The sequence below is a fragment of the Lissotriton vulgaris genome, chromosome 4_1, assembly GCF_964263255.1.
Source record: "Lissotriton vulgaris chromosome 4_1, aLisVul1.2, whole genome shotgun sequence".
NCBI lineage: Eukaryota > Metazoa > Chordata > Amphibia > Caudata > Salamandridae > Lissotriton > Lissotriton vulgaris.
Genome location: NC_141691.1, coordinates 1,601,708,434 through 1,601,729,171, shown reverse-complemented (window position 1 = coordinate 1,601,729,171; position 20,738 = coordinate 1,601,708,434). Strand labels below are relative to the sequence as shown.

General features: G+C 43.9%; 1 protein-coding gene across 4 annotated transcripts in view; it reads right to left on the bottom strand.

Annotated features, from left to right (window-relative positions):
• The window catches only part of SULF1 (sulfatase 1), a 290,367-nt gene that overhangs the window by 18,573 nt on the left and 251,056 nt on the right, over positions 1-20,738 (bottom strand). For 3 of the 4 annotated variants that reach the window (XM_086965850.1, XM_086965851.1, XM_086965852.1), the window contains exons 18-19: positions 18,265-18,407; positions 18,044-18,167 (exon numbers count right to left, since the gene is read on the bottom strand). In XM_086965850.1, coding sequence (XP_086821976.1) covers positions 18,044-18,167; positions 18,265-18,407 — 267 coding nt within the window. Of the gene's footprint in view, positions 1-6,533; positions 6,568-18,043; positions 18,168-18,264; positions 18,408-20,738 lie in introns of all 4 variants that reach the window. The other variant, XM_086965854.1, reaches the window with a different exon arrangement.

Below are 20,738 nucleotides of genomic sequence, written 5' to 3'. Positions count from 1 at the left end.
TCGCCGCCTTCCTTGAATCAAACAATTCCCTCGACCCTTCACAGTCCAGCTTCCGAGCCAACCATAGCACCGAGACCGCCCTCATCGCAGCCACAGACGACATCCGGACTCTGCTTGACAATGGAGAAACAGCGGCCCTCATCCTCCTGGACCTCTCCGCAGCGTTCGACACGGTCTGCCACTGCACCCTTGTAGAACGCCTCAGGGAAGTCGGGATACAGGATAAGGCATTGGCTTGGATCATCTTGTTCCTCACCGGAAGAACCCAGAGAGTCCGCCTCCCCCCTTTCAGATCAGAGGCCACCGAAGTCATATGCGGCGTTCCACAAGGATCATCACTCAGCCCCACCCTCTTCAACGTCTACATGAGCCCCCTCGCATCCATCGCACGCCAACACAACCTCATCATCTCCTACGCAGACGGCACCCAGCTGATCCTCTCCCTCACCAAAGACCCAACCACCGCCAAAACCAACCTACTCGAAGGGATGAAAGACGTAGCCGAATGGATGAAGTTTTGCCGCCTAAAACTGAACTCAGACAAGATGGAAGTCCTCATCCTAGGCTCATCCCCCTCTGCCTGGGACGACTCATGGTGGCCCCTGGCCCTAGGCAGCACACCCAAACCAACGGACCATGCTCGCAACTTGGGATTCATCCTAGACTCCTCCCTCTCGATGACCAGACAAGTCAACGCCGTCTCTTCATCATGTTTTAACATCCTACGCATGCTCCGAAAGATCTTCCGATGGATCCCCACCGAAACAAGGAAGACAGTCAACCAAGCACTTGTCACCAGCCGTCTGGACTACGGAAACACCCTTTACGCCGGAACCACAGCCAAATTGCAGAAAAGACTTCAACATATTCAGAACGCCTCCGCTAGACTCATCCTAGACATACCCCATTACAACCATATATCCGGTCACCTGAAAGACCTGCACTGGCTCCCCGTCAACAAAAGAATCACGTTCCGTCCCCTCACCCACGCACACAAGGCACTCCAGGACCTAGGTCCCAGATACCTCAACACTCGCCTGACCTTCTACACCCCCACCCGCCATCTTCGATCGTCCAACCAAGCCCTCGCCACGATTCCACGCATCCGAAGAGCCACCATGGGAGGAAGATCCTTCTCTAACCTGGTGGCCAAGACCTGGAACTCCCTCTACACCCACCTCCGTCTCACACAGAACCACCTCTCCTTCAGAAAGCAACTCAAAACCTGGCTGTTCGATCAGTAGCGAACTCATCTCCCGTAAGCACCTTGAGACCCTCTGGGTGAGTAGCGCGCTATACAAATGTTTGACTTGACTTGACTTATATTTACTAGCCTCAAGCAGGAGACTGTTGCAGTAGTCCAACCTAGCCAGAATTGTGGCTTGAACTACCAGCTGATGAGTATGAGTGTCAAACAGACCCAGAATGGGTTTGAGGTTGCGCAGGATACCGAAACAAGTCCCTGCCACAGACTTGGCGTGATTCTCATTAGAGAGAGCGTAGTCCAATTGAATTCTAAGGTTTTTTACTGTGAGTTTAGGCACGGGAGGAGAGCCCAGCAAAGATGAGGAACTTAGCCTAGCTAGAGGATCTCTGTTTTAGACAAGTTTAGCTGAAGACAGTTCGCCTCCGTCCAGCCCGCTATGGCTAATAGATCTTCCTGGAATTTAGCCACGTCCTGGCTAGTGTCCTTGCTGCAAGAAAGGACCAATTGCTTATCATCTACATATGATACCAAAGATATATTACAGGTTTTGGCCAACAGGGTCAGCGGACAAACGTAAATGTTGAAAAGGGTCGGGCTAAGCGCCGATCCTTGGGGAACACGACAACACAAGGGATGTGTCTGTGAGTGGAAGGGAAGAGATATGACCTGGAAAGATCAGACACGCAGGAAGGAAGCAAACCAATCAAGAGCACTACCATTGACACCGACCTAATGCAGCCTGTTGATCAAGATACTATGCGAGACCATGTCAAAGGCAGCACTTAGATCAAGCAGAATAAGCGCTGTCATACTGCCCCATCCATGGAGGCCCTTAGGTGCTCTGTTACAGCGAATAAGGCTGGCTCTGTGCTGTGCTTAGGAAGGAACCCATTTTGATACAGATACAGTAGTGAGTGAGACTCCAAAAACTGCGTCAAAATGCCGTTCACATAGGACTCGGTTACTTTGGCTACAAACTGCAATAGGGAGATCAGGTGATAATTCTCCGGCCTGGAAGCATCTAATAAAGGTTTCTGGAGCGCCAGAGACACCAACCAATCTCCCACATTCATGGCCAGCAAGACTTGACTCAAGGACAACATCTTGACCTTGTGCTGTCAAATAAATATGTTTAAAAAGACAAAGATGAAGCATGGGTTTCTAACTTCATCCTTCTTAGAGACAAAGAAGGAGAGGGAATAGAATCATGAGCTTCTTCCCATAGAGGCCTCTTTGCTAAATAAGGAAAGGACTCCTGCCAAACATTAAGTGTGTCACAGAACATATCTTAAAGAAAGAAAGATAGTCTAGAGGAATGTTAGGGCATAGCCCTCGTGGATTTGCTGGCTGACCAAGTGAAGCATCACAATATCCTTTCAATTCCCTTAGCTATCATCTTGCCCACTGGAGAATGATGGCTGGGGGTTGTGGTGGAGGAAATGAGAGGGAGTTTGAGGAAGCAGAGCCAGCAAAAAATTGTGGAAACTGCATCTACTGAAGTAGAAACTGGTTTAATCCTTTTAATTCTCCCCTGTCCAGAAAGTAGCAGTATATTTGTTGGGAAGAAGGTTGCCTCGGTTGGGAAGCTACAATCCCATAATATTGTGGCCAAGATGTCATCTGACAATATTGTATTATAAAAATCTACATCCGATGGGATACTTTTTGTAAATTATATTTAGGCAATAATGTTTATATCAGATACTTTTATTATCAATATTCCGATATGCAACCTCTGGGACTATACTGCCCTGGAAAAGCCACAAACCTTCTATTTTGCTGGTGGAATCAATCTTTCTGGGAGGCTAGGCCAAGCAAACAAGCCATAGATCTACTTAAGTGCTCCAGAGAGGCATGTCTATGAGTATGGCTTAAATATCAGTGGAGAAGTCAGTAGAATGCATCCAAGCATGCCAGTGTCACATGAATCCCTTGGATCAAAAGTTACAGTTACTTGAAATAACTATACCTGCTGTTTTTCAATGGTTTTGTGTGTGTAAAATCTAAACCCAACTATAACGTTCCTGTAACCCTGTGTGCAGTTGGGGGTTGGCCACAAGGCCCGCTTATTTAATTACCATATGTTAATCCATAACTGGAGATGTCATCAGTGATGCCACTGACCAGGTCTTGGGTGATGTAACATGTGAGGTCATAAGTAGTGTTTGCTGGGGCATAAGTTATAGTTAGCTCAGTTAATGAGAATTGCTGAATTTCTATTTGGCTGTATGGGTTAGTGAGCAGATGTGTGAGCACTTGTATGGGTGTGTGAATCGGTATGTAAGTGGTTGAGTGAGTGGCTGTGTTCAGAGGCTGCATGTGTGAGTGGGTGTGTGAGAAGCTGTATGGGTGAGTGAGTGGTTATGTGAGTGGCTGTATGAGTGAGTGAGTGGGTGTGCAAGTGGCTCTATGGATGAGTAAATGGATGTATGAGTACTAATATGAGTCAGTGAATGGGTATGTGACTAGTTGTTTGAGTGTCAGAGTGGGCGTACGAGTGATTGTATGGGGTTGTGCGAGTGATTCTGTGAATGATGTCATCAGTTATGCCATTTGAGAGGTGATTAGTGATGTCACTGATCATGTCATGTGTGATTTATTATGTGAGGCCATAAGCAGTACATTCCGGTGGCATATGTTATAGTTAACCCAGGTAACTATAACTGCTGAATTTCGATGGTTTTGAATGAGCGGAATCTGAGCCCAACTATAATCTCCCCATAACATTTGTTTTTTAGTGAATTTCTACATTTAAAAAAAATTATATTTCCTAACTATAACATCCCTGTAACTTTTGGTTTTAAGTGAATATAGGTGTTTTTTTTAACCAGCAGTTGTGTTTGCAGAGGGATGGAGAAAGGAGGCGGGGCTATCCCGCTGTGTGGGACGTAATGGAGGTAACAGGATGGGTTCTGGGCTTCCAAGGACCTTCAGCATCCAAGGGGGCTTCATCCCCCAACCAATAGTGCGCCAGGAGGCACATTTGCAGAGTGGTGGAAAAAGGGGGTGGGACCTCTGACCAGCTCTCAACAATCCCGCTGTGTGGGACTTACTGGAGGTAACAGGAGGGGTTCTTTGCCCCCAAGGACCCTCAGCATCCAAGGGGACCTTCATACCCCAACCAGTAACATTTGCAGGGTGGTGGACAAGGGGGACAAGGGGGTGAGGCCTTTGACGGTCTGCGTCAGTATTCGCGGTTCCACAGTGGACGGAGGTCTTGCTGAGCTCCGCAGGGATCCGTTGATTCCAGCACATTGAGAAAAAAACATTATAGGGCACTTTATTTGTCTTAATGGGTCTTCTGGTATCCCTCTAACACACCCATGGGGTCAGGGTCGGCCTGTAGACCTTTTTTAAGGCCCTATGGCTAACATGGGGAAGCACATTTTGGGCAGCCCCTCTTTTTTTGCCCTACTTCACGGGACAGCATTTCAAATTGCAGGATGCAATAATGTGCTCCAGTCCTACAAACAACATGTATTTATCATGTGGATCTGAAAGAGACATCTTTTTGCAGCACCTGCAACAAGGCTTGAAACATAACCGTTTTGAAGGGGACATCTGACCTAGTCACGGTCTAATGCAGAGGAATGTAATCTTCAAGGGACAGCTCTGCATATGTGTTGATGAACCACAGATAACAAAAACTGAACTACAGCCCCTTATATACGTTGGTGTCGTCATGTCCTTAGGTGAAGTCACGGCCGGCGCCACCTGGCAGTGCTACAGAGCCATTGCTGAAGAAAAGTTTCTAGATAAGCCAAAAGAGAATTCACAAAGTGAGAAATCTGTGGGAAGTTGAACCCATCAGAAGCTAGTCTTTTTAACTATTCAAAAGGTATATCCACAAACTCTGCAAAGGGTGACATTGATGTTGTCACAGCCTTTGCTCCATTCCAAGTGGATTGAAAATAAAATGGCATAATCTTCACAAATGTCTTATGACCTCTCTGCTCTAAAACTAATATGGTAATAATATTTCCATACTGAATTACAGCAATATTTAGTTCAACCTACTCCAAGGTAATTGATGCTGACCATCAAGACGCTCCTGCACAGCCTTTTATGCGTTTTCTAAATAGAGACTTACATTACAGCGTGAAGTACTCCCATGTTTAACTGAGACAGCAGAATAGTCTCTAAAAATGTACACCTTTGATAACCACGTTACTTTTTTTAAGGGCACTATAATGTTCTTTATGTAATTGAACCGTGCCTATTTTTTGATTTTAGGTAAAAAATTGAGAGAGAAAAGTGGAATTTTTGAAAATTTTTCAAGAGCAAAAAATATAGCTCTAAATGCAGTATATCAGATGGACTCTTTTATGTAAACATAAACACTACATAACAATCTACAATCAGTTAACACAACAAAATGGTAAATCGTACATGCATGTTCTGTGGAAAGCTTCATTTTCTCATTCACATACGTTGGAAATTTGACCAATTCATGACAGTGCACTATGGAGTGATGGGTTTAGTGTTAGGAGGATGACAGTGAAGGTGCAGCATGCTTTGATTAGGAGTTTTTCGTTTCCAAAGAATAGGTCTAGAAATTAAGTAAAATGCCTCTTGTAGTGTGCAATAGTCGGGCAGCCCAGAAATGGTTGCACTTATTTCTATGCAGTTTTAAAACACTATCTCCCCTGAGTGGCAAAAAAACATATAAACTTAAATGTATGGACTAACCATGCGAAATCCGAACAGAGTATCAACTATCAAGTGTCTATCACAGGTGTGCACAGGTGTGTGTAGTAAAGCATTCTACAGTCACCCCCTAGGTGATGTGTGTGGTGCTAGAGAAAACATCAAAACTAAATACAAAATAAATAAGGTAACTATTGCACAAAAGATTTTAGAATGAAAAACTACTGAGTTTGGGCAGCACCCAAGACAACAACCCATTTGAAATTAAAAAATAAATTAAATTAACCAAGATCTGGGCTCAGATAACACTGTGGATACAAACACACATTTACGTTCTGGTCCTGTATATGGTTAGAGTTGGTATGGCATTGGAAACACATGACAACACCGAGCTTCATTTCCCAAAATTTAAACTGAGTTCCAGCATAAAGCATTCAGAAAAAGCACAAGAGACAGGATGAGAAGAAACGGAAGTGCCTTGATGAGGTTTTGCTGTGAAGATGAGCAGAATTAAATGCGAAATGGCAGATCTGAGACCAGAGACCAAGTAGATGCTGTTAGCGTTGGCATGCACCAAAAGATACGCTGTGTGCAAAATGGCACGATACACACATTAGTTGAAATGATCTTGATCATGCAATTATTTGAGCTGTTGAGCATAATAAAAAAGTGTGGATACCTGTGTAGATCATAGCTTCCTCCATCTTTAATTCCTGATACATGAAAATACAAGAGTAACGCGTGTTAATGTTTATAATGCTATACCTTTCACAATGTATGTTTTTCCATGCACAGCACCTCTAGTCCAAAAAAGACATTTAAACCAATGTGTACCAGATTTCGAGAAGGATGGTATGGTGCAATCCTCAGAAAAGAATTTGGAACAGAGATCCCTTTAAAATAAATATCACTTGATGATTCTCTGTCGCAAGAATTACCATTAAAATGCTGTTGCATGATGAGGGTAATCCCTTCTGTAGAAAATTCTCCCCCAAAAGCTACACATAAGGAGGAACCATATCAGCATCGCTTTTTGAAGTATTGTACGCTACCACCACTTTCTAAAGCAGGTCTTACGTGTGCACAGGCAGAGTAGGAATACAGTCATGGTTTTCAGGAAGACGTCCAAGTACGAGTATGGGCATCAAAAAACAGGTAAAACTAAAAATAGTATTATAAAAAATATTAAAAACAAAAAAAACAGTTTAATTTGCCAGGAGAAGAAAAATCTTAAAGTATGAAGAGAAAAAAATACAATCCTGAAACGGATATCTGGACACATGCAAAAATCTATGAGCGCTATAAAAGCAGGAAACATTTTTAAACAATTGCCTTCTCTGGTCCAAATAACATGCGAAAAAGATCTCTCTGGAACAAAGAGGAAGGCACCCCTTTCTTTGTATGAACGTGATGCTTCCAACATTGTGTATTAAACTAAATCTGAATGTTGAGGAACTTTCACCAGAGGCTTACAACAGTCGCTCCTCTGTCTATCCCCCTCCCCACCATTATCCTCGATTTACCATACAAGTCTCAAAACTGCAGTAAAAAACTGATAAAATAATTCAATAGGTGAAACCTAGAGTGCCACTGTGAGTAAGAAAAGCGGTTGACCTGCTACAAACAACAGATAGTAGTATTAAAAATAAAGCTCTGCCAATAGCACAGAATTCAACGTTTTCACAGTACATTACTCCACATGCTTCAAGGCACGCTTCATCAAGACCTAATGTTCCCACCACCGACCTGGTGCCAATGATACTATTACAGCCAATAATTGCTGTGAATGTTGAAAAGACAAAGGAAAAAATATAAAATAGCACAAATATGTGGTCTGCTAATGTGTTTCTGGACTAATCATGCAGAAAGGAGCAATATTTAAAACAGACTGTCTCCTTTTAGTTCCCGGCAGGAGAGCAAGCTATCTAGCCAAAAAAGGAAATGTGTAAACAGATGCATAAACAAACCAGCAAGGGAAGCACCATGGAAGCCAGCTGGACTAATCAAACTACTACTCTTGGTTGTCCTTTTCACCAATATTTTCAAGGCTCTCATTGTTTTATTGACGCAAGTGCACAACCTAGTCTCATGTAAATCCTATGCGCAGACCACGAGCAGGGGCCCTCTCACTTATGGACTTTAAAGTTCCACTCATGCATTTCCAAAGATCAGAGAGTCAGCCAATCAAACAACAGCACTGTGATCATGTGCTCTTGCATCATCCTTTCTTCCTGCAGTATAGTTAGCTTCTTCGGAGGCCTCCAAATAAGAGGCCGGCCTGGTGCCCAGCTAGCAAGGTACCTGATAAAATTCTCAGGCTATCCAGTGCATGCTCACACATATCCATAGAGAGGTCAGCTCTATATTACCCTATGAAGAGCCCTGTTCTTCCAACGGAGTGACAGAGGTCGTCATAAGATACAATGCATCCTCAAAGCCCCAACCCCTTCCCCAGCATACAGAGTGTGAATGAAACCACTGACAGAAAACAAAACCAATTGTGATTCTCCTGAGGCATTTAGAGCACCTGTGCAGCCCATCCCCGGGTTCTCAGTGCACAGGCTTGGAAGATTGTGAAAGTGCAGATTATGCTAAGAGAGCATGTGAAACTGCAGATAATATATGTATCTCGATACTCAAAGGTTTTGCGCAATTACGTGGAGCATGTGTGAAAAAACTAATCTGCAGGTAGAAATTCTTAGGATTGATAAACGGGTTCTTTCCCTGAATACACTTTTCCCTGTTTCACAGATTGCTCACTGCGTACATCTCCACCTAGGATAACGAGAGGGTGTACTCCTGAGTAACTGCCCAGCACACCTTTTATGAACCCTCAATAGTACACAGGGATGTGAGTAATTACAAACGATTTGCAGGTCCATTTCCACTCAGAAGATTTACTCTTCAGAAGAGCAGGAGTTGGTCCCTTTCGAGGGAAGGAAGTTAACAATTAAACCTCGACGTTTCATGAGGGTAGAAAATCCAGTGGCAAAAAGAAAATCCAGAGGGAGAAGATGTGGCCTAATGACTAGTGTGGCCACCTTTGAACGTTGGGACTTGGGTTCCGTGCTAGACTCAACATGGTGTGATTCTGGGCAAATCATGCAACTTTACTGTGCCTAAATGTTTGTAAAATGTATTTATCTAATCCCCACCTGATGTACACAATCTATGATAGTCTCCTAAAACATAGTCTAATGTAAAGTGCTCCGCTGCTTCTCAGCTAGATTCAAGCTATAGAACGAATAGTTTCTTACCTGTCGGTGTAGTTTTGCAGCTTGAACATCTTTCTGGATTCACTTTGCTGTGCATTATTGTGCAGTCTAGTGGTTGGGTCCAGAATCGTAGTATTTTTTCTGTTTTTGGTTTTTTTTTTCGCAGCCCAGATGGGCGTCGACCTCCCACCTTTTGGTGTCCTTCCTGTGACGTTGGCACGCTTCCTGCGGAAACTCCCACCTTTGGGCGCCATCTTCGGATTCTTTTTTTCTTGTTTTTGTGTCATGTTTGTTCATCCTGTTCCATTCTTTTCAAGTTCTTCCTTAATATAAAATAATTCTAGACTTGTCTCTTTAAAGTGTATTATTGTATATTGTCTTTGTATTTCTCCTTCTCCTGCCTCATCTTTCTGGCGGAGGTGGGTGGGTTCGCTAGTGAATCCAGAAAGATCTTCAAGCTGCAAAACTACACCGACAGGTAAGAAACTATTAATTTTGCAGCGTGAATCTTTCTGGATTCACTATGCTGTGCATTGACTTTGTAGCCGTTTGTTATGTTTGTGGCGGCTGGGTGGAAGATGAGCATTGGTTGTTGAATATATGTTGAAGCACTTTCTGTCCTACTTGTGCTTCCTTGTTCATTCATTTGTATATCCACACAGTAGTGCTTAGTACATGTGTGCACTAAAGCCCATTTTGCCGCCAGGCATATGTCCTGAATGGGTGTGTTAGCCTGGAAGGTTACTGTTGCTCCCTTTTTCCCGGTAGAGTGGGCTTGTGCCCCTCCTAGTAGTTCTTGACCTGCCTGCTTGTGGCAGAATTGTATAGTTTGTGCGATCCATTGTGCGATGGTGTCCTTTGTTACTGGTCTTCCCAGGGAACTGCTTGCAAAGGACACAAAGAACTGCTATGTTTTCCTGTGCTCTTTAGTTCTTTCCATGTAATGCATTACTGCCCTTCTAGCGTTCAGAGGGTGAACATCCTTTACAACAAATGTTTTACAACGCGGTACCATTACCACGCAAGTTTTACAACGAAAGTCGTTACACCGACTTTCGCTGGAGGGCGCTCTAGGATAGGGAATAGTTTAATTTACTATCCAACACCTTCCCTACTATCCACGGGGACTGGAGTTGGAATAGTAAAATAAACTATTCACTATCCAGCGCCCCCCAACGCAAGTTGTTGTAACGACTTGCGTTGTAAATCCTGCGTCGTAACGGTACGCGCTGTAAAAGCAAGCGTTGTACCGTCATACATCCGTTCAGAGTGTGCAGTGCTCTCTCCACGCTTGTGGATTGTTTCTGAAAGAAGCTTTGTGTCTGTATCGTTTGATTCATGTGAAACCGTGACACCACCTTTGGCATAAATTGTGGGTCCGTTCTCTTTACCACCCTGTCATTGTGTATTTGGATGTAGTAGATTGCTACTAGGAAGGCTGTCTTCATTGTGAGTATTTGTAGTGAGGCCTTATGGATGGTCTCAAAAGGCGCTGTCATAAGCTCTGTTAGAACTAAATTAACGTTCCATGCCGGTGGCGGCATCCTTTTTGGTGGGGCGATCCTTTTAGCCCCTTCCATGAATCTCTTTACTACCTGGGATGTAAAAAAGCTCTTTCCAGACTCCCCTCTTGTGTAGGCTACTATCGCTGCTAGGTGTACTCTCAGAGAAGTAGAGCTTAGGTTTGCTTTAAGGAGGTGAGTTAAATATTTTAGCACAGTTGATTCCTTGGTCATTTTCTTGTGCAGTTTTTTCCTGATGCACCATTGTGGGAATCTTTTCCATTTCGCCACATAGCACCTATGTGTGGTAGGCCTCCTTGCCTCCCGTAGCACTTGCAGTGTGCTCTCTGGGAGTTTTAGGTGTGCAAACTCTACGTCTTCAGGAGCCATGCAGCTAGGCAGAGGCTCTCCTGCTCTGCATGGAGTACTTCTCCGTTTTGCATGGAGAGCAAGTCTTTTCTTTTTGCGAACTTGTGGGGTGGGCCCTGCACCATCCCCACTATTTGAGAGAACCAGTACTGCCCGGCCCACCTTGGTGCCACCAGAATCTGTGTCATGGTGCTGGTTCTGCATTTGCCGAGTACCCTGCGTATCAGTGGTTTGGGGGAAAAGCGTAGGCAAATTTTTTCGACCAGCTTATCCATAGGGCATTCCCCTGGGATTGTTCACCTAGTTGCCTGTATGCGAAGTATTGGCATTTTGTATTCTGGTGTGTTGCAAATAGGTCTATTTTTGGTGTCCCCCACTTCTTGAATAGCTTTTGCGTTTCCTGTGCATTGAGCTCCAACTCGTGGGATGCTGATGTCGGTCTACAGAGCCTGTCCACCTCCAGGTTGTCCTTTTCTGGTAGGTGTATAGCTAGAAGGTCTATATCTAGTGGGAAGGCCCATCTCCATATCTCCTGTGATAGGTTGGATAGTGCAACTGATTGTGTTCCTCCCTGTTTGTTGATGTAGAACATCGTTGTTGTGTTGTCGGTTTATATCAACAATCTCTGCTTGTACAGTTGTTTCTGGAAGGCTTTTAGGGCAAGGAACACGGTCTTTAGTTCCAGGTAATTGATGTGCTTGATCGCATCTGTTGTAGTCCACAGATCCCGCACCTTGAGCTGGTTCATGTGGTCCCCATCCCCTCTGGGATGTGTCTGTGGTGATGATCACTTTTGGGTTTGGTGGTGTTAAAAGCTTCCCCCTTGTTATGTTCTTCTTGTTCCACCACGCTATTTCCTCTTGCACTGTGTGCGTTACAACGACTAGATCTTCCCAACTCCCTGTAGCTTGTGACCATTGTTGTTGGAGCCATTCCTAGAATGGTCTCTTATGGAGTCGTATATTGGGGACTAGGTGTGTGCAGGGTGCCATCATTCCCTTGATCTTGCTTGCTGTCCTCACTGTCGGAGCTCACCCCTTCTGGTATTGACGTGTCTCCTTCAGCAGGGCAAGTGTTCTCTTGTCGTTGGGGGAACACCTTGCTCTCTATGGTGTCGATCTGTGTGCCTAGGAAGATCTTCACTTGTTCTGGTTCCATTGAGGATTTACCGCAGTGGATTGAGAATCCCAGTTCTGTCAGCGTCTCTGTGACCTGCTGTGCATGTATTTGGCATTGTTTGTAGGAACTTGCTTTATTTACCAGTCATCGAGGTAGGGGTATACATGAATCCCTTCCCTCCGTAGGTGCGCTGCTACCGCTGCGAGGCATTTGGTGAAGACCCTTGATGTGTATTTTAGTCCGAAGGCCAGGGCTGTGAACTGGTAGTGCGCTTTGTCGATGGCAAATCTCAGTAGATGTTTGTGTTGTCTGTTTATGGGAATGTGTAGGTAGGCATCTTTGAGGTCCATGGTGGACATGAAGTCTCCGTCCCTTATATGAGGGATGACTTCTTGTAGGGATGTCATTTTGAATTTCTGTGTCTTTATGTATTGGTTTAGGAACCATAGATCCAGGATGGGTCTTAACGTTTCGGCCACCTTTGGCAAGAGGAAGTAGTTTGAGTACACTCCCTTGTTTCTTTCTTTGAATGGTACTGTTTCCATCTCCTCCTTGTGGAGGAGTTCTTTTGCTTTCTTTAGGAGCAGTGCTAGTTCTTTTGCTGTGTGCGCCTTTCTTTTTGGTTTTCTGTTTGGAGGCTTCTTTTCCAGTTCTATACAGTATCTGAACTGTACGATGTTCAGTATCCATTTGTCTGTTATTTTCTTCCACTCCTGGAAGAAGGGTTTTAGTCTGCCTCCTACTGGTGTTACATGTTCGTAGATCCCCGATTTGAGTGTGTTTAAAACTTTTTGCTCATTTTGTTGTGCCCCTTCCTTAGAGGTGTTGTGTGGGTGGGCATGTTTGGTGGAGCGGAGTCACTTAGAGGTGGTTTGCTGGCCCCCTCTTCTTGATTGTCCTCTTCCATTCGCCCTCCCGCGGAAGGACTGGCCCCTAGGCTGGGATTGCCAGTTTTGCTGTTCTGGCCCTGCTGCGCTTGGTTGTTGCCCTAGTAGTTCTGCTGGAATGTCTGATGTGATGTTCCCGTCTGGTTTACCCCTCTTCCATTTGGTCTCTGTGTCGGAGTGCCCCTTCTCATTCCTCTGAACTGCAACCCCATGGACCTTGCAGTTTCATTTTCCTTCTTGAGCTGCGTCAGTTTTTCATCTACTGGTACTCCGAACAGTGTTTCTCCATTGAAGGGTGTCTTCAGAAAACTATTCTGGACTTCCGGCTTGAAGCCGGAGATCCTCAGTCAGGCATGCCTTCTTTCTGTGACCCCGATCATCATGAGCCTGTTGGATGTGTCTGCCGCATCCAGGGCTGATTTTAGGCATGAGTTTGCTATGCTCTTGCTTCCTCCACCAGGTGTGTTGCTCTCTGTTGGTAGAGCTCAGGGAGGTGTTTGAGTAGCTGTCCGACCTCCTCCCAATGCGGGTATGTATGCCTGTTGAGTAGGGCATTAGAGTTGGCAATGCGACAGTGGATTGCTGCATTCCTCTCTATTTTCCTTCCAGTGAGGTCTATCCTCTTACTTTCCTTGTCTGGAGGTGGGCCGGAGTTTGTGGGAACTTTGGCCCTCTTTCTGGCTGTTGCTGCAATGATGGAGTAAGCTGTGACGGATCCCTGGATGTAAGGTGGATCCTTAGAGGTATGTGTTTACTTCTTCTCTGTCCTAGGTGTGACAGAACTGCAGCTTGATGGTTCCTTGAATGCTTCCCTTCCCTGGTCCAGGACACTTGGGAGCATGGGGAGGAATGGACTCCTAGCTTGAGTGGGGAGCAGGGTCTTGGTTTCTCTTCCTCCAGTTTCACCCCATATGCTGTTGCCGCATTCCTGATGACTATATTGTAGATCCCAATGTCATCTGGCGGCAAAGGCCTCGAAGGATACGTTTCCCCGGCCTCTTCCGGGCTTTCGGCATTGAGGAAGCTGAGCCCAAACTTGTTTGCTGGTCTTCCTCGCCTTCTCACTCGTAATAGTATAGGCCCTCTTCCTCTTGTTGTTCCTGGGACTCCTGAGTTTTCGGCGGCTCTTCGGCGTCGAACTTCTCTTCGTCTTCGACCTCGACGATGATCGTCAGCTTCGACGAGATGGTGAACCTTTTCATCCGTTTGTCGAAATCCCTTTTCCTTTGCAGGATGTTGTCTATTTCGGCCTCGAGCCTTCTCTTTTTTCCTCTCCATCTCGGCGGCCTATTAGGGGTCAAGGGTTTCAGACGAGTTCTTCAATGTCGACGTCGCCTTCGGGTTCTTTTCCTTCGGCGTCGAGCGCGCCTTTTCAGGGACATGCTTCGACTACCTGTGCTTTTCTTGTGTTTTTGCCGACTCGGAGTCCTTTTCGAAGGATCCGCTGGGCTGTTTGTCCCTGGATGCAGCTGCGTCCGTTGAATGTTTCGGCGCCAGTGCTCCTTTTGAGGACTTGGACTTAGACTCTGTTTTTCGAGAGTCTAACTCTGATTTTCGTGAGTCTGTCGGGCTCTTAGGGGTCAACGTCTCTTACCTCCTTGGTTGTTTTCGTATCGGTCTCTGCGACCGTGTAGTCATCTGGTCCCTCAGCGATGTTGTCCTCTTCCCCACTGGAGAGGCCCAAGTCCCGCAGCGACAAAGGTTGACCTTGGCCTTGCATGTTGTAGTTGTCTCTCCTCTCTCTTTTTCCTATCCTGAGTGTCTTCGGGGTAAAAACGGAGCAGGCGTTTCAATCCTTGCTCTCGTGGTCGACCGGCAGGCAGAGTTTGCAAACCGGATGCTGGTCCTTCTTCAAGTACTTGTAGTGGCAATTTCGGCAGAATTTGAAGGGTGTTTTGTCCATTACTGCGCTCAGGGGGCCCCCTGTGTGCGCATTCACCGTTGGACGTCAAAGTTTTCGATGTTCTCCCAGTTCAGTGGTCTTGCTCGCGAGATGTATTCTCCAAATCTTTTCGGTGTTTTTCTGTCTTTGTCTTCTTCTTTTCTCTAAAAACTCTGGAACCTCTCGTTGACGATCCAGACCCAACGGCAGAAAAAATAATCTGAAGATGGCGCCTAAAGGTGGGAGCTTCAGCATGAAGCGTGCCGACGTCACAGGAAGGACAACAAAAGGTGGGAGGTCGACGTCCACCAGGGCGAAAAGAAAAATAAAAACCTGAAAAAATACTATGATTTCAGACCCAACCACTAGACCGCGGAATAATGCACAGCATAGTGAATCCAGAAAGATTCACGCTGCAAAAATACCAATACATACATATGCACAGAAGATTAGGAGAACACATGGAAGCCTATATTTTCCATGCATGTCCATTCATCCTTTTTGGGGACTTGGGCAATCCCCGAGTATGCAGAAGTATGAATCATGCACACATGGTTCCAAAAAGTCATTCATTAAGCACCAGTCAATTGCTGCCTGACACATAGGAGTTCAACTTCTTAAACATAAATGGCAACATGTAGTTGACTACCTGTTATTTATTACTATATTACTATGCATAACCCTGAACCTTTAAGCCTGCTAATAAGAGCTGGTTATGCAGTGCCTTCACATGAGAAAACTGAACAGCACTTATCAAGCACAAGACAACAATGTTGTTTAAACAGGCTAGCACTTTCACATCTGCATTTGCTTTTAAGGCAGAGACCTGCCTACAGAAAGTTACAGGCATAACACATTTTGGAAATAAATTGTAGGAGATCATCTCTGAAACCATGCTGTTCAATTGAACACAAAATTACTACTTTCTTTTATGTACAAGATTTGAACCCATTTCATATACAGCTTTTTTATTCAATTGTATCAATTAAAGTATAAAAATGCTACATGTTTTGGAGATTGGGGAGCAAGGAATCAAAAGGTTGTGTAAGTGACTAAGGGGACCAGTGTGTTATATGTAACAAGAAAACTATTTTTTGCAATTCTCAGGGGTAGACATTTAGTATCTCTCTCCATTATTGGAGTTTGCACTAAAGCCAAAGGCAGGTTTTTGTCTCTAGTTTCCATTCACCACTTTTGAAGTCAAAGCTGCCTCTTTCTTCACCTTCTCAAGCACATACACCACAATTATCTAATCAGACACAGATGCGTCAAACATTTTGGGCATTTACTTCTAAAAACTAAGCATACTCTTTCTTGACCACACGTGCAATGCTGACATTCTCAAGGATGGATTACAAACACCAGATAGGTGCCACAAATTTCAGTACATCAAAGTATAAGCCCATATCCAAGTACAGGCCCTTCTCAATCATCCCTTTAACTGCAAATATTGATGGAGACTGGATCAACAGAAATCCCACCTTTCTGATCACCTAGGTTCCACCTCTTGTTTTAACTACCATCAACCCGGATTTAGACTGGAGTATGGAATCAAAACTGTTCTATCAGCAGATTCTGATGAACTCCCCATTTGCCTGGATAGAGGAGAGCCTCTGTGGCCTTTGTCACAGCCTCCCAAAACATCCTTCTACATAGCTTGCATTCATCCAGAGTTGGAGGCTGGGCTCTGGACTGGAACATACTCTTACTTGAACTCAGTCACAAGTGGTCATGATACCGCCTTTTTAAATGTCTTTTAAATAGATCCTATTTTGAATTCTGTTTTAATGACTCTTTGTATCAGTCTATTGTCCCCAGTTGTTGGAAGAAGGCCAAGCTGGCAGACAAGTCTGTTCTAGCCAAATATAGGTATATTTCTTTGCTGCCTCTGTTCTTGAAGATTCTAGAGAAATTAATCAATATCCAAATGTTTAGCTACTTGGACTCAAATCAGTTGCTGCATCCATCACAACCAGGCTTTCAGCTGGGACACATCACTGAATCTAGTCTGGTATAGAGGTCTAAGGATGCTATCAAACCGGCTGTGGATAGTGGCATACAAGTTGCCCTATGTGATTAGATCCCTCTGCGGTGTTTGATAGGGTTTCCCATTCTATCCTGTTACGTTTGTGGAATATTGGGATAGGTGGGGCCACTTTTGCCAAGTTTAATTACTTTCTGTTGAGCAGATGCCAATAGGTTTGGATACAGCCATTTGCTTCTGACTCCAAACCATTAAAATTCAGTGTTACTCGGGGCTCTACATCAAGTCCAACATTGTTTAATGTGTATATGTTGGAGTGGGCAGTCCTGGTGGAATCTTTTAGAGTCCAGGTCATTTCATATGCTGACCACACACTGATTCTTTTAACATAACATTTCTACTGCCCAGAATAGATCTGAAGCATGTATGTCAACAGTATTCTATAAAACTCATAATTAATAAATAAATAAATACATACATAAATAAATAAATACATTTTCCACTGGATGAGCTGGAGTAATCTCAAGTGCAACACCAGCAAAACAGATGTCCTGGTTTTCGGTCCCCTCCCCCCAACCCCCACCCCTTTACGGGGTGGTGAAGTTTGGCCTAGTTCTGCTTTGTCTCCTCCGACACAGTAGTTTGGAATCTTGGGGTGAAGTCTGACAAATTCTCCCTAAACTCCCAGATGAACAGTGTGGTGAGGACCTGTTTTGGACTTCTCAGATCTTTGAGAAAGTGTCTGATCTGCTCCCCCCAGTGCCAGAAGATGATAGTGCATGCCTTCATAACCTTGCGGCTGGATTAGGTCAATTCACTTCATTCTACAGTGTCTTTAAACTATCCAAACATTTACAGCTCGCTCGATTCTTGGCCTGTATAAAAGATCCAGGATCTCTTCTTGCTTCAAACCTCCTCATTAATTACCTATGGTACCATGCTGCCTCCCATTCTACTATCAGAGATATTGTCCTTGCAGTTGTGTTTGCTCTTATTCTGGAAACGTGGTACTTGTTCAAAGGCACTTGATTATATCACTTTTTCAAAGCCTGGAACTCTCTGCCACCTGTCTCTCTGCAAACTTTTTATTGTAATTCTGAAAAATTCTGAAAATCTATCTGCTTCCCTACACACTGTCTCCCTGTGCACCAATCCCTCTTGGCACTAACCAATTCCCAAGTAATAACGCATTACAGAAATTGCATATCAATCAAATCAATCATATTGTTACCTATTTCAAGACCTCTAGGTCTTAAATTGCATTGCTTGTGGCCTTGGCAACTTCTTAATTCCATCAGCTGTACATGAAGTTCATTCAAAATGCTCCTTTCTACCATATGTACTCCATTCGTCATCTGGCGGGGGAAAGCAGAAAACAAGAGTACTTGCAAAATTGTTCTAATGATCAACTGACTGGGTTCTTGAGATTATTACAATGTTGAGCAGACATACCTGATAGGGATCAATGTTCATGTCAAAGTACTCAAGGAATCCAGTGGCAAACTCACAGAACAGAAAGTTGTGAGTCTCGTTCACTGTCCGCAAACACCAGTAGGTATTGTTGTTGGAACTTGTGCAGGCACAGAAGGAACCCACTAGAAGATATACAAACAACAGATCTTGATTTATTACTACATCCAATATGGACCACGTCCATAAATCAATTAAAAAAAATAAAGGCAGAAGAAGGTCATACATATGGATCACTTCGGTCTACAGCACCAGTACATCGACTTCCCTTGAACAGAAGATACACTTCCTGAGAATTTTAAACTAGAAAGATAAGGCAGATCTTCCAGTTAGATGGCATTTATTGTATTATCTAATTTTTTGTGTTTGATTCCTTCTCATAGTATCACTTCAACTTGAGAAATGAAACAAAACTATAATGGTGACAGTATGACTAGACTGGGTAATTTATGAACGTTGAATAGCTAATTGTGCTGATTAATTATTCATTATGCCTACGTTTATTACCTTATCGCTTAGGGAATAATTTCCTTAAAGAGCTTTTGAGTGATGGTGAAAAGAATATTAAACTATGAAAGTGTGGTTTATGTAATTAGCAAGAATAACAATCAGTGCATGTAGTAAGCACAATTGACAAGATATGTTTCCTCTGACTGTTAATAAGGTGTGTTATTACTGTCAAATCCAACAATAGTTTTGTTGCTTCTAAGTGCTGTACGCAAATGGAGGTTCTATCACCATATATATTGGCATACAAGGTCATCTCTGTGAATACTTAGCTTGCTTATCCATCTTGCCAGCCAGATAATCAATTAGTGTGGATAAACCTGGGGTTCAAATATGGAACCTGCAGGCTACAAAAAAAGTTTCATTTTATGATACATTATCTCATCAAGCTATGTTACTAACATACATGGCCACAATGCAGAAATTAAAATCTGAGCCGATTTTAGAATACAGTAAAGACAGTGAAGAAGCTCGTTGAGATTCAGTATTCATAATCCATATTGTTTTGTGCCTGGATAACAGCTCATGGAGTTTCAATAGCCACCACATAAAAATGTACACGCTAATTCAAACTGTGAAGCTATCATGTGTCTCCTCAAATCAACTCATTGTCTATCAAGTTAAGACAGTCCGTGTGGTATGTGAGGAAGTGGGCTGTGACACTTTTAATATTTTGGACCTCCTGGTTGTTTGATCTGCTGTGAGGCCCCATAACAGAGTCTCACCCACTGTAAGCTTCGGTCACAATTGGTTCTAAGCAGTAGCCATCAGTGCCCTCATCATAAAATTAGAGCTGCTGCTCTGCAGCTGGGGAAAGAGGCCCTGTGCTATATACATGTGAATACATGTGCACAGCTGTGCAGAGATAGCAAGGGAGCCTGTTGTTTGACTCAGGCTGGTATTTGCACACAGATAGCCCTTTTGCAGATAGGGCCCAAGATAATTTAGTCTCAGCCTGTTTACGCCTTATAATTTGATAGGGAAATCAAATTGATATTGCCCCTTTCTTTATTATTAAAGTGCAGGTCTTTAGTGCTTAACACTTTTGGTAAACTACATGAAATATCATTTTGGATTGGCTCAATGCAAAAAAAGTAATACCATGGTTTTAGCTCTATCTCCCTGGGTACCGAACAAATCTAAAATATTATTTTGCACCAGATTGCAGGAAAAGGCCATGTAGCGAAGAGTGTTAAACTCCATGTAGTGGACAACTGCACCCACCATGCAATAGATGAGCTGATAGAGGAGGTGGAGGGTATCATGGGCAATGAACCAACATAAGTCAAGGATAAGGGAGGCGATCCCAATATTACGCACTATCTTAAGGTGGACTGTAGCAAGGCTCCCACTGGCAAAACTAAAACCACTAGCACTGCTTTGGCTAAATGTAACCTTCGCCCAACAACTCAAGCTGCTCGTCCCCGTCTGCTGTGATCTCCTCCTTGGGGAATCACCCAAGCGGGTCCAAAATACAGGAGAGCCGCACTCCAATTATTATCTACACTAACCGGTTTACCCCCTTTTAACTCTGGGTGAGAACAGCATAGAAGTTCAGTGAGCCGGTCGATGGCAAAGGCAAGGACACTGTTTCTGGTATGATTATCATGTATTACCGAGCAGGCTTTTACAATTGCGCGTTCTTATGCGCAGCTGCTCTCCATCTTTGCGAGACCATGTGTGATTTACTCGCTTTCTTTTTCCTACAGCGTACTAGCTAGGTCTTATGTGACCCCTGATACTGTCTCTTTGGACCGGAAAATTGTCAAATGTTACTCTACATATTCTAATTTCCACCGTCTTATTTTAGGTGAGTTTTATTGTCAATACTCCCATATATATGGGCTCTATCATGGGCTTTATTATGTCTTGTACCTACTATATCTATCCAGTGCTCATGCAAAAAATTCTTTACCATGGTTTCTTTGTGGTAGCTCTGTACTTTCTAG